Source organism: Balaenoptera musculus, chromosome 5 (assembly GCF_009873245.2).
Source record: "Balaenoptera musculus isolate JJ_BM4_2016_0621 chromosome 5, mBalMus1.pri.v3, whole genome shotgun sequence".
Classification (NCBI taxonomy): Eukaryota; Metazoa; Chordata; class Mammalia; order Artiodactyla; family Balaenopteridae; genus Balaenoptera; species Balaenoptera musculus.
The window spans coordinates 137,276,212-137,290,264 of NC_045789.1; the positions used below are offsets into that span (position 1 = coordinate 137,276,212).

Here is a 14,053-nt window from a genome sequence, read left to right on the forward strand (position 1 = left end):
GGAGGATTCAGGGAGCCACCCCCTCCCTGCAGACTGCTTTTGGGGCGTTCCCAGGAGGTGCCACGGCTAGGAAGCAGTCTGAGGCCCGGCTCTCCCACCGTCAGCCCCAAATCCAGAGCAAAGCCCTGTTGAGGTCTCCTGCGGGGCTGCAGGGGTGCCCTGGGAGTGAGGGGAAGGGGGGCGGCAAAGCTCAGAGCAGGGCATCAATGGGCAAGCAGCCCCCGTGCCTGGGGGACGGGGGGCAGGAATGTCCTGAAGGCCCAATTTCCAGCAAGATGTCCTGCCCAAGGTGCCAATCTTGGAGGCTGTGGGTCATACTTTAAGTGAAAAGAGGGAAAGTTTCTCTGTAAGTCCCTTTCAGAGGCTGCCCCCCCACCGCCCCCTCCCGGGTGACGACATCCCTGTGCCATCACGCCCCAATCCAGCCGGAGGAGGAGGAGCCCACCCTCTCTGCAACGTGAGGCGTGAAGGCACCCAAAGCCCGGCTCATACTGAGCCGAGAGCAAGCTGACCTACATTTAACGCAGATTACGAGGGAGGGAAGACACAGCTCAGCAGAAGCCCAGGGTCTGGAGGGGCTGCCTGGGTCCACAGGCCGGCTCTCCCACCGCCAGCTGGGTACTCGGGGCAGGTTTCTCGAGGTCACCTGGCCTCCATGTCCCCACCTGTAAAATGGGCAGTCACGGAAACCACCCCCGCAGCGTCGGGAGGACTCAATGAGTGATACTGTCCGGGGCTGTTACTATTATTGTTGTTGCCATTCTCTTCCACCTGCGAGGCCTGAGCCCTTGGAAAAGCATAACGATGCTTCTGGTCTCTCAGAAGACCCAGTGGGGAGACGCACGCACGCAGAGGAGGCTGCACTGGGGGTGTTCCCAGAGCGGGGCACCTCCTCCCTTGCCAGCCGTTGACCTTGGGTTGACCTTGGGGGGGGTCTTGCCTCCTGTCTTTGTCTGCCTGCCCTCATCTGTAAATTGGGAGCAAGAATCCTCGCCCCACAGGGATCTGTGGCATTCAAGACGGAGCCTGGACGACCTCTCTACCGGGCCTGGCGTTACTAGATGCTCCATCAACGGCAGACATTGAACTTTATTAGACAAATCAATTACTCCCTTGAGCTCTGCTCTGCGGCTGGGTGGGTGTTGGGGTGCCCGAGGTTGCCAGCACACACCCAGGATATATTTAGCTCTCCGCTGGAGCCCTGCCGGGGCTGGGCATTCCCGCAGAGGACGCCGAATTTCAGACCAGCTCCCAGTTCCTCATTGGCCACCGAGAAATTTGCCCCAGAGCAAAACAGTAGACTAAATTATCCCAAGAGTACACACACACACACACACACACACAAAATTCCTGTATCATGTCAGTGCCACTCAAAGGCCTCGTTCCGCAGTGAAAGTCCACCTCCCAAGATAGAGGACGCCGTCCTATCCCTGGAACAGGAGTCGGCTGGTGCCAGCAGGTCAGACAGCTGCTCTCCAATCAAGCCTCTTGAGACCCATACCGAGCACAATCCTGTCCCCCTCACATCCTTAAAACGAAGAAGCAAGGAAATAAAACAGCCAAGCATCAGGGAAAAAGGCAGAGTTGCCCGTAACTCTTGCATTTCGATGTATTTTCTTCCGGTGCATTTTGTCTGCATGTTTTGCAGATGACACGGTGTGTAATCTATATGCTTCATTTATCACCAGCATGGACACATGCACTGTACTCCTCCTTCACAATCATTTTAACGGCTACATAATACTCCATCTTTTATCACCAGTTCCAAGTTTGCTCTAGGGTATTGGATCCCCAATACCCTAGCAGGGCACCGGCGGGGTCAAAGCCATGTTCATAATAACACTGAGATGGGGAATTCCCTGGAGGCCCAGTGGTTAGGACTCGGCACTTTCACTGCCAGGGCCCAGGTTCAATCCCTGGTCAGGGAACTAAGATCCCACAAGCCTCACGGCACAGGCAAAAATAAAAAAGATTGAGATGTTATTTTCTTCCGTCGCTCCCACTCCCTCCTGAGTGTACAATGGAGTTTTCTGGAAGCCCCGTGACATGTGACATCACAACTGATAGAAAACAGGCCGGACAGGAGCTCCAGCAGACGTCTATTAAGCCAGACGTTAATGAGATTTGCAAAACGGTAAAGCAATGCCACTCTGTTCCCTGAAAATACTCCTACATTAACATACAAAGGGCTATTATTCTTATTCAATGAATTAAGCCTATTTAAAAATTCTCCATTTTAAGGTCTAATACAGTAAATATCAATAAATACAATGCATTCAACCAAAAGCTCTTTGGGGTCCCCAATAATTTTGAGTGAAGGGGTCCTAAGCCCTCAAAGTTGGAGAACAGCTGCTACGGATGGACGGACGATGATTAACTGGCCCAGCATCTGTGGCTGGACATTCACCCTGCAGAGTACGTGACCCCTTCAGCGAACGACTTTTTATGCACAAATCATATCAGCCGCCTTCTTCTACCAAAGGGCATGAACATATTTAAGGCTCAATGCATCTCGCCTAACTGCTCCTTAGAGACTATGCACACTGATGGTCAGCCGTCCCTGACGGCATCTAGCTCAGGGGATCGGGGGATGTGTACAATTAGCTGACTTAACAGTAACAATTTTTAACTTACGACGGGTCTTTCCTCTAACCCTCAGCTATTCTAGAGACCCGCACAGGAAGGAAAAAGGGTTTTAGTCCCAGAAACAGAACGTTTGAGAAGCTGCCTGGGGTATGCTGAATAATGCCTCCCCCGGATATATCCACGCCCTAATCCCTAGGACCTGTGGATGTGACCTTACATGGTTAAAACTCGTGGGGTTGGTCTTTGCAGATGTGATACAGTTAAGGACCCTGAGACGGGAGATTATCCTGAATTATCTGGGCGGGCCCTAAACGCAGTCACAAGCATCCTCAGAGAGGCAGAGGGAGATCTGACCACACACACGGATGGGAGGGGAGGGATCTGAAGATGCTGGCATGGAGGTAGGGGCGAGGCGGCCGCAAGCCAAGGAGCGCTGGCAGCTGGGAGAGACGGGGAGCGGATTCTTCCCAGAACCTCTGGAGGAAGCACAGCCCTGCCGACACCTTGACTTCAGCCCAGTGACGTGGATTTTGGACCTCGGGGCTCAAGAACTGTGAGAGAATAAGCTTCTGGTGTTTTCAGCCCCGAGGTTTACGGTGCTCCATTCCAGCAGCCCCTCTCTTACTGGACGCCCCAGTGACGGAGGCTGAGCCCTCCTTCGCCAGCCCCATTCCCTCACCCACAGCATGAGCTGTCAGAAAACCTCGCCGTGGGCTGCAGAGTGCCTCCCAAAGGGGCCGGCTCACTTAGGGGCTCGGCGTGTGTGCTGCTGCCAGCTACTTTAATTCCTCGTAGCTCCTTCAAAGGCTGGGGGCTGGTTGCTCCGTTGTGCCCCAGTGAGCTGCTCTCAGAGAAGGAATCTGGGGTGTCAGGTCAGGAGATGGGTGCCAATGGAGGAAAGGACGGGTCAGCCGTGGCAGGGGCAGAATAAAGCTCTCACGTGGCAGCTCCGGACCTCGCAGGGCTGCAGAGGGGCCCAGCCTGGCCAGAGGGGAGAGAACGAGTCGGCGGGATGAGAGGGCTGGAAGGGAAGAGCAGTCACAGCAACACTGAGGTCTGGCGGGGTCGGGAGGGCGGGGAGACCTGCGCAAGGATTCCAGAGGCGGCCCTGGGGGGCACTGGCAGGGCCACCCCCTCACCCTCAGCACACAGACCTGCTCTGCACCCCACGCTCAATGCTGTGCCCCACGCCTGTGCTGCACCCCACGCCCATCCCACACCCGTCACAGGCAGCCCCGGAGGCACCTGGCTGGACGCCGGGCTTCTGCACACATATCACGTTTCCTGATTTCCGCGGCACGTCGGAGGTGTGTTCAAGGGAACCGATGCTTGAAACCCTGCACTCCACAACTACCCTCCAAGCGCCTGGCAGGTGAGGCCGGTCTCAGAGCTGGAGGAGAGCAACACGATGAGGAACACCGGCGAGTGGGGTGTCACAGAGGGCCTGGGGGGCCCCGAGTCAAAGCGGGCGCGGTCAGAGCAGCAGCAGGAATTCTCAGGGCTGCGGGCGTTGGCCGTGTCGAGGCCCTGGGCCCACCGCTGGGCTCACACCCACTCACCCACCCTGACGCCCTCCCCTCACTGCCCAGCCCGGCCCCTCCCGTGCGGCTGGCTCACTCCAGCCACACGGGACGGTCTGCTGACCCTTCGCCACCTCCCTGCCTACCTGGGTCCCACTCCCGTGTGAGCGCACGGGTCTCGCACAGCCTCACCCCCCCTGGGTCCCCGCACGCCGGGGGCATCAGACTGCGCCCTCTGCAGCGGGGGAGACTGGGCCACCTGAGCTGGCAGAGAGTGTGGCCGCAGAACCGGCAGGTGTGGACGATTCAAAGCACCACGGGTCAGGTGTTCACTCGGGGAGCGGGAAGCCGACCGGGGGCCGGGAGGGTTATTTCAGCAGGAGGCCATGCGGGTTTTGGACCAGGCAACTTGCCAGGCTAGAATCCTGGCTGTCAGGTTACTGGACACACCCCTGCTGTCAAGCCTCAGTTGCCTTACCAGTAAACTGCAAACAACCAGGAGTAACGTTCAGAATATTTACGAGGGTTCCCGGCGCCCCACTCAGCAGGGGTGCAAATACGCGGCGTGCGCCCGGCGCGTCCTGAGCCCGGTGGGGGATCCCACGCCCCGGGCGTAAGGCCGCAGCCTGGATCGGCCAGTTCTCCGTGCTACTGTCTCCTCCTTGGCCCCCCCAGGTGCTCATTAAAGCCCTTGGAGGCAGAGGCAGCCTGAGTAGGAAGAGGCCCGGCTGCGTGTGACACCACAGCACAGCACGTAGCTCCGGAACAACCTTCAGCTGGCAAAACGGGGCCGCCCGCCTTCCTCGGCTCGTGGCGCCTTCCAAGCCAGCAGGGCCGCGTCTTCTCTCCTCTCTGACCTCTGCTTCCGCCACCACAGCCCCTCTTCTCTGACCCTCCTGCCCCTGCTCCTTGATGGCACGGACCCCACCGCATCACCTCACCCCCACTGCAAGCTCTCTAACTCAATCACATCCTCGAGGTCCCTTCTGCCATGCGGGTGACACACCCACCGGGTCTGGGGATGAGGACGGGGCCATCTTTGGGGGGCCGTTATTCAGTCTGAGATGAGGCAACTCAGAGAGGGGCAGTGTCTAGCCCCAGGTCACACAGCAGGCAGGACCAGGCGCAAGTCCTCGGCAGAAGCCCCTGGCTCCGCCTGCTGCCCACGGTCCTGATGAGGGAGGACCCTAAAGGAGTGGAGGAAAGGGTCCTGGACGTTTTGGGTTCCGGGGGAAGCGTGGGAGACGGAGGAGGAGGAGGAACTCCAGGACTCGGGGTGGGGAGGATGGGAGAAGGTGGCGGCAGTGTTTGGGGATAAGTAGCAAGGACAGTGCTCTGCGCACAGTAGGTGCTCAATAAACCGAGTGAACGAGCATTCCAGAATAGCTGTGAGCCCTCAAGAGGCGGCTGATGGCTGGGAACAGAGGTGGCCCCGACCAGACTGAGGCGGGACCATATCGGGGCCCGTGGGGGCCTCTGTGGGCGCTGCGGCTGCACAGTGCTGCCCGCCTTCATCCCGCCTCTGGGCTCCCCTAGAGGTGACAATTGGGGCCGGAGCCCAGGTGTTCTGACCCCAAAGCCACCTGGGCATCAAGACCACCTCCCTTGTTGCTTAGAAATCTTCAGCCAAGGCAACATGGTGCATGAAACCCCCCAGTACATCATTTTGCAACGGGACCTGTTTAACATGGGCCTGGCTCCCCACCAGCCCAGCAGCCTCCCCGAGGGCAGGAGGCGCCCGCAGCGCTTGCTGTTGGCTGAGTCAAAGGCAAAGCGAGCATCACAGAACTCAAGGCACACCTTCCACCCACCCCAGGCCTTCCTGCGGACATGGACTCAGATGCTCTCCTGGCTTGGGTATCAGTCAGACATCCACAGATGGCGCTTCCCTGGCAGGCTGTGGAGAAACCCCCGTACGCTGGGACCCTCGCGTAAAGGGCAAAGTGCTTCCTGCCGTGAAACTGTCAGATGAGGGCTACGTGGCACAGAAGGGTGATCGGAGACCTCCTGGCTCACATGGCGTGTTTCCCTGAAACGATGGCTGAGGCTCAAACCCAGACGATCTCTCTGGGGGCAGTGGGGGAACAGGGTTGTCAGAAGAAAGCCAGTCACACCCCTGAGGATGGCAGTGGTCCCTGTTTTTACAGACAGGTACACTGAGGCCCAGAGAGGGAAGTCGGCTCGCCCGAGGTCACACAGAGGTCCGGCAGGTGGGGCTGAGAGTCCAAGGAACTCAGGCACTGATGGGGCTGGTTGACTCTGGAGGGCTGAGCTGGGGCTGGAGAGGCCTGGGACGGCCATGAATGCTGTCTTCCAGCTCCGGAAGGCCACAAGGACCCAGCAGAGGGAAGAACTGGGGCCAGGGGGCAAGGTTACAGGGGGGCATGTGGACTTGACCTGGTGAAACTCTCTCACGGTCCGAGCTGTCCATCCCCAGGTGGATGCCTGGGGCCACGCCATGACCCCAGACAGGAGCCCCCGCTGGAGGGAAAGAGCACACACTTGGGGGCAGACAGAGCAGGGCTGGCTCTGGCTCTGCCTTCCTGGCGATGCAGGCAGGCGCCACACCTGGAAACGGGAATACGCTTCTCGGCTCAGGGGAGGAGATGGGTTGTAACCACCACTCACGCTAGAAAGCGTCATCGTGATGCCCCCAGTGGGTCAAGCCTTACCCATCCTAACCTCGGCCACACGTTACAAAGTTACCATTGTAACCAGCTAATTCATGCAGGGGGACAGACAGACAGACAGCGCCCACCCAGTCAGGCAGAAAAGGGTTCAAATGCAGCTCTGTCATTTGCAAATGTCATGAAGTGATGCCTTGCACCTGATGGGCCCTCCCGGGCATCTGTTTCCCCATCTGTAAGTGGGGACACTCCAGCGGCCCTGAGAAGGATCCCAGGAGCATCTGGTCCCGGCATGGGCCCCAAGGGAGTACCCCACAAGCCGAGGCTGTGTGACACTGAAGTAGGGTGCTGCCCGACACCCTAGAGACCTTGGCAATGGAAACATCCCTGAGTAAACAAAGACGCAGCGCTCAGGTTGCTCTGCCTCGTGTCCTAGCGGCCCGAGGCCGCAGCCGGCGGGTTGGGCACACATCTGACCGGTCCCCACAGCAGCTCGCGAGACCACGCGATCATCATCAAGAAATACAAGCTGCCGTCTCAACACCACCCAAGTTTTCCTGTTGCAACTATTTTAACTGATATCCAGGCTCCTCCGTGTGCCAGGCACTCAGCACCCTCGGCCCCCACGGAGACCCCAGAAGAGGCGGCAACAGAAGCTCAGAGAGGTCTGACGACCCTGTGCTGGCAGGCGGCAGAGCTGGGATCTGAGTCCAAGGAAGCGCCCTTGTCTGTGCAGAGCCGGGGCTCTGGGGTCAGGCATCCGGCGAGCAGCTCAGCGTCTCGGCAGCTGGCCTGGCCTTGAGGCCCCGCGGCAGGACAGACCCGTCCAGAGGCTGGACCCCTCCCCGCCCGCTCCCTTCACCACCAGACTTGCTGATTCCCTCCCGCCAGCTCACAGCTCTCCCACAATGCAGACAATGCTCTGGACGGTCCGGGTGTCTGACAGGCGACTTCTCCAGAGTGAGGGTCACACTCCCTTTTCTGGGACAGTAAGACTGGACTTTCCAAGAGTTCACCAAAGTCAGGGCTTGGGTCTAGAGAATATGCCATGTACCCCCAAACTACCTCACGGACGGAAACCATAAAGAATCGAAGGGTCTCGGGTGGCGGGTTAGGAAGTGACCCTGGACGTGAGGGACCAACAGCTCGGAGATCAGAATGCCCAGGCTGGGTTAAAGAGCGTCCCGTTGGTTCCTGGGCAACGGCCATCCTTTTCAGATGCCATTTCGGATGAGTTTCTGGGTCAGGATGATTTGTCTTTGGCCACACCTAATTCAGATGGAGTCACACACGGAAAGTGGGCACCAGTGGCGTTACCTGTGCTGAGATCCACATGCTGTCATCTGGGAGACCTCCATCCGAGCAAAGGACAGCGGCCCCTGCGGATGGAATCATCCGACCTCTCACCAAGTCACAGACTCCGGAAGCAGCACGCGCTGGCCTTAGACCTGGAAGCAACGCCCTCTTGTCTCAGTTGATTTCTCATTGCAAAAGAAAGGCGCACACGATGAAGAAAACTGGGGAAAGTGACGGGCAGTACAAAGATGCAGAGAGGGGAGCATTGGCTCTTTTGCCACCTCCAACAGAGGACGACGCCGTGGACGTCTTGACCGACTTCCTTCTAGTCTGCTCTCCTCCACTGTCTTGTAAAGTTGCAGTCATATGAGATACACAATTTTGTCCTCAGCTGTTTTCTAAATTAAGCTTTTCTTAAGCACGTTCTCCTAACATGAAAAACTCCGTCATACAGTTAACTAGAATGTTCCCGCCACCCCCAGAGGACAGGTTTCAGGTGGCTATAGATGCTGTTTTGTTCTCATCCACGGCTGAGCCCCGGGCCCGGAGCAGTGCAGGGCACATAGCAGGCGTTTAGTAAACATCTGTCGACTGGATGAACAATCGATCGCATGGCTAGTATCGCATCGCTCCCCTCCACATGTAGCTGGTTTCTAACTTTCTGCTGCTGTTAGGAACGCCGTGGCGAACGTCTGTGGTGACAGCAGAGCCCACACTTGGATTAGAAATGTGTCTCTCTGCTCCAAATGCCGGGGCTGAGCCAACCAGAGCAGGGGACCGGGTCTCAGGCTGTCTGTCACACACCCTGCTGGCCCCCGGATAGCTGCCTTTCCTTCCCCAGCCCTCGGTTTCCCCTCTGTGTGGGTAGGTGGGTTTGGACTGCAGCATCCCCCAGGCCCCTTCCAGCTCCGTGATCCTAACACAGCAGCCACAGTAACAGAAGAGGGCTGAGCGGCCACCCAGCTCTCCACCTGGCCCTGCACTCCTGTTTTGGGACTGCATCCTCCCCCAAATCCACAATCCAAGATGACTGGTGTCCTTATAAAAAAAAATAAGGACACAGATACACACAGAGGGAAGATCATGTGAGGACACAGCGAGGGAACGGCCATTTGCAAGACAAGGAAAGAGGCCTCAGAAGAAACCAATCCTGCCCACACCTTGATGTCAGACTTCCAGCCTCCAGAAGTGTGAGAAGATAAATTTCTGCTGTTTAAGCTGCACGGTCTGTGGTTACTTTGTTATGGCGGCCCTGGAAGACTAACACAATCCCCCACGAACCTCTGACCACCTGGGGAAATCCTACCCGCCAGGCCTGCAGCTGCCCGGGGAGGACATGCAGGCTCCAAGAGAGCATGGACCCGACGGTGGCAGAGCTGGCACCGGGGCCCCTTGCAGCTCAGGTTCTTTCCTCTGCCCCGCCTTGCCCTGCCGTGACCACCTGGGCTGTGACGTTAGGAAGCCACCGCGAGACTCACCATCATCTCCTGGGTCCCACCAAGTGTGGGCCAGCATTGCACACAGAGCCAAAGGCGTACCCTACACACAGTGGGGAAACCGAGGCGGGGGTAACAGTAAGTTAAGCACAGCTAGTGCTCTCCACTTGGACGCACGCTTATCTGATGCAGAATGCCAGCTCCTTCTACCTCACCATGGTGCTACTTAAACAATTTCCCTGACCACTCGAAATGATCGTGCAACAAAGCACGTAGGCAACTGCATGCGCCCTTGATGCCAACGCCAGAGCCATCTCAAAGGCGCTCTGGGTAATCGGACTGAAGGAAGATATGCCTGCAGCCCCGATGGCATAAGGGAAAGGGGAGCCTCCCACCCAGGGTGCTTGTACAGGTCGCCTCAGAGTCTGACCATCGGCTCGCCTGGGCAGCTGGAGACTGGACCACGTGACCCCAGCCACACCTACTGGCGCCGAGCTCCGGGGGTGATGACAGCCTTCCCCTGGGGAGGGCAGTCAGGGGACCTGACCTTGTTGATGATGGAAGCCCCTGACCCGCCAGATGTGCACAGTGGCCGGACGTTAGAGCCCAAGAGCCCTGCACAAGGGACCACCATCTGCTCTCCCCAGCCACGGCTGTGGGTGAAAACCACTGCAGTGCAAATCATCAGCTGGGCCGTGAGCGACAGGTCGAGGGGAGAGCATGCCCACTGCCAGTTCCGAAGGGCTCGATTAACTCAGCAAGGCTGAGGTTTACTGACCCTTACAAGCTACCGAGGGAGGACCTACCGCATGGGGGGTTTCCCACTCGTACCTTATCCCGTCCAGGGAAGCAGCAATACTGCTTTTACACATCAGGAAGCCAAGCTCCAGAAGGGGCCATGATCTGTCCAAGACTAGCAGGTGGGCACTATGATTCAAACCCCAGTCTCCTTGTTCTTTCCGCCCATGATCCCCCAGGGCCCTGGTGCCCACATACCCCTTCTCCCAGGACAACCACACATGAGGAGGGGGAAAGGCCAGTGCGCCTTCCGGAGATCCCCCTGATTACAGGAGAGGCCGGAGGTATCAATTATGGTCGTGGAAAGCCTAAAATTCCCCTGTGTGCACCCTGCCATTACCCCCACCTGCCATTAGATAAATGCGTCCGGAGGTTCTGTGAAGTCTTGGGGTGCCCTGCTCCCCAGACACCTCCAGAGAACAGGTTGGCCATTTCAGAAATCCTCTTCTAGAGAATTCTGCCTCCTAGGGCCTGCCACTTGCTCCCCGCCACTTTCCCAAATCCCACCGCCCATGTGGTCCCTCCTTCCTCACCTAGGAGGGGGAGGGAACTGTTTCCCCCTGGGAAGGGGTGGTCCCTGGAAGCACACCCCCCAAGCAGAGAACACACAGTAAGTGCTCGCTAAATGCACACTCCCTCCCCAGTCCTATTTGCCCCCCCTGGGGAAACAGCTGTCCCCACTGTTTTGTGCACCATGGCCAGGGGCCATACTGCAGTCTGTGGCCGGACAGGCTCAGGGGAGAGAACAGGCGTCCAGAAGCACCAGGTTCGAAACCTGGCCCAGCTGCATGAGCTGAACAAGTGACTCAAGTCTGCTGAGTCTTGGTCGCACCCTTAAAAATGGGGTGACGGCCCCTCCCTGCCAGGGAATGTAGGCAGAAGCCCTCAGCCCAGTGGCGAGCCCCAGAAGGCTCTCGAAAAGGGGCTCTGGGCACTCCAGACTCTCTCCAGGAGCCAAGGCCCCCGGCTCTAGGCCTCAGTTTCCCCAAGCGCACTAGGCGCGGCTGGCTTGTGGCGACGTGGGATTTTCCAGCGCCGCACAGAGGCTGTCAGACCCGGTGGGTGCGGCGCCAGCGCCAGCAGTGGGGATACGCAGTGGTGAGGGGCCGGAGAGAGGACGCGCGCACATCCGGGCGGGTCGCACACACCTGCGGGCTCCGCTCCCCCAAGTTTGCCCCGGGCCAGCCCAGGGCGCCGGGCGTCGGCCTGACGCCCCCCGACCCAGGCGCTGCTGGAGCCGCACAAGGGCGGCGGCCCCTGCCGCAAAGGCCCCATGTCACCACACCTCTCCGTGGCAGGGTCTACATTGGCCCCGCGCCCCTCGCCGGACCCTGGCCGCCTCCTGAAGCCTGTGGCGACCCCGGACGCCAGGGAGAAGCAAAGGAGTGGCGCCTTCCAGACAGCCCAGCGCAGTCACCCCGGCGCCGCGCCAGCAAAAGGTCCCCAGTCCGCGCTGCCAAGCTCACCGCCTGGGGCGCAGGGACAGGGGGCTGCGCGCTGGACCCTCGGGACTGCAAGACCCTGGAGCAAAAGTTGGCTGGAGCAGACCCCCAGTCTGCAGGTGCAGCCACCCCAGCCCTCGCGGCGCCGCGACCCAGCTCGGGGACGCGCGGGTCCCTCGGTCCCCACACTCACCTGCGCTCATCTCAGCGGCAGCTCGGAGTCGGGTCGTCTGGGCTCTGCGGCAGCCGACGCTTCTGCCCGCAGGTGCCGCGCCTCCCGGCGCGAAGGGCCGCCCGCCCGCCTGCCCGCTTGTCCGCGCCCGCCCGCCCGCAGCGCCGCCGCAGCCCCTCGGCGCGTCCGCTCCGCCCCGCCCCGCCCCACAGGCCCCGCCCTCAGGCCCCGCCCCGCCCCACAGGCCCCGCCCCCCCGCTCTGCGGGCGGGGCGCACCCTGGGAAGTGTAGGCGCCGCGCCCCCGCCGCTCCACCTTCATGCCCAGACCGCCGCAGGGACGGACTACAGTCCCGGCAGGCTGCGCGGCCCGCGCATGCGCAGGCGGGCGACGCCGCTGCGGCCTCCCGCAGTCGCTCGTGGGGATCTGCGGAGTTGTTCCTCTGGCTCGGCTGGCGGCCTGGCTGGCGACGGCGTTCAAGATCCCGCGAGTGGCGAGGCGGGCGGCCGAGTGAGAAGCAAGCTTGGTGCAGCTCTTGTTGAGTCGTGCAGCTGCAGAGGGTCAACTCCTTCCTTCCCCAGTCCGCAGAGGGAGACTGAGGCGGGGGGCGCGGGCGGCAGGACTCGCCCACCCGCCCCGGCGAGGCTTGCGCTCCCGACTCTAGGTCTAGGGCTCGGCGGCGGCCCGGTGGCCTGCCCCAGGCTCCCGGAGCTCCGCACCGCTTGGCGCCTTGGTCTGGCTCGGTTGGCGCAGTCTGCAGTCCCGATCCCCCACCCCAGCCCCCGAGTGGCCGACTGTCCTCTGTGATGTCAGGTGCCCAGCCCAGGGCGTGGGTCCGGCTACAGGAGAGTGAAGGCCCCGGGGTGGGAGCACGTGGACCCCACTGAGTGTCTGGTACTGATGGAAGAGGTCTGCGGGGGTGCGGAGGGCCTGGACCCGAGGAGCGTTCAGGAGGCGGACTCCCCGGACCTGGCACCGAGGGGGGAGGGGGGCTGGCCACAGAAAATGTGGTCTCTGAACGCAACTCTAAGGCAGAAGCAGATATGCTTCCCTGGCCCCCAGCAGCATCCATGTACCCCGAAGAGGGGCCAGGAGCAGAGAGGCCCGAGGACAGCGACTCCAGGGGAGACCCGAAGCCCTGCAGAACCAGCCATGGGCAAGGCCGGTCGCACAAATCCCCATGTACCCTAGAAACCCAGAAGGCCTGGCTGGGTGGGTGTCCTGCAGCTTTCCAGCTCCAGTGCCTGTCTATCCCCTGGGGCCTTTTGCCCAGAACACAAGTGGATGTGATGACGGAAGGCGACTAGGAGGGGCAGGTGCCCTGTTCTCTACCCAGCTCTGCTCTCAGCAGTGCAGCCCTGAGCGAGTCCCTTCCCCTCTGTGGGCATCAGGGCCCCATCCATGAAGTGGCTGAGTGAAGGATCCACCAGGGCTGAGAGCATTAAATTCAGGTGGTTAGTCCCGGCTAGAGCAGAGGCAGGCCACTAGGGGTGGGGGGGGCCCGGGCGTCTGACCGCCTGGTGGGGAGCCTGGCTTCTCGGTGTACATCGCTAGCCTGTTAGCAGTCTCTGCCTCTCAGGATACTTCTGGGGTCCCACGAGCTAATGCGTGCTGTGCCCCAGCAGGAGTTGAGATCAATAAATGTCTTTGATGTTATCAGGCTGTTATTATTCTTCTCAGTGCCTTTCATAGGGCCTGGCACAGAGTGGACACTCCACGGGTACCTGTTGTCTAAAGGAAGAGAAGGATGGAGGGAAGGAGAGAGAGTGCTGACCCCCAGCACCTGGCACCTCTGGGCCATCACCGTGGGCAGCAGCCCATCCAACATTGGTGCACCCCTGCCTCCACTCGCCCTCTACAGGAAGCTCTCCATCAAGTTCCCCACAGAAAGGTGTGGTCGGGCACTTGCTCCCAAGTCCCCGTCAGTCAGAGGGTGGGTGTGGGTGGCCTGGCTCTCAGCTGGTCCCAGACCTCAGCCTGCCAGGCGGCCACCCAGACCTCCCCATGGAGCCAGCCCCACCTCTCTGCGCAGGTACCTCCAAGTGGGGCAGGTACTGGGGAGTCACAGCAGTTCTCAACTCCTTGAGGAAGGACCTCAGGGTCACATGGTTCCATTCTTCACAAGGGCAGAAACTGAAGCCCAAGGAAGTCCTGCCAGAGTCACCCAGCAAGTTGGC

General features: G+C 60.1%; 1 protein-coding gene across 1 annotated transcript in view; it reads right to left on the reverse strand.

Annotated features, from left to right (window-relative positions):
• ABLIM2 (actin binding LIM protein family member 2) overlaps positions 1–12,054 on the reverse strand; it is a 154,989-nt gene extending 142,935 nt beyond the window's left edge. The window contains exon 1 of the mRNA XM_036852456.1: positions 11,899–12,054. Coding sequence (XP_036708351.1) covers positions 11,899–11,908 — 10 coding nt within the window. The 5' untranslated portion in view covers positions 11,909–12,054. The remainder of the gene's footprint in view (positions 1–11,898) is intronic.
• Between the last annotated feature and the right edge of the window lie 1,999 nt (positions 12,055–14,053).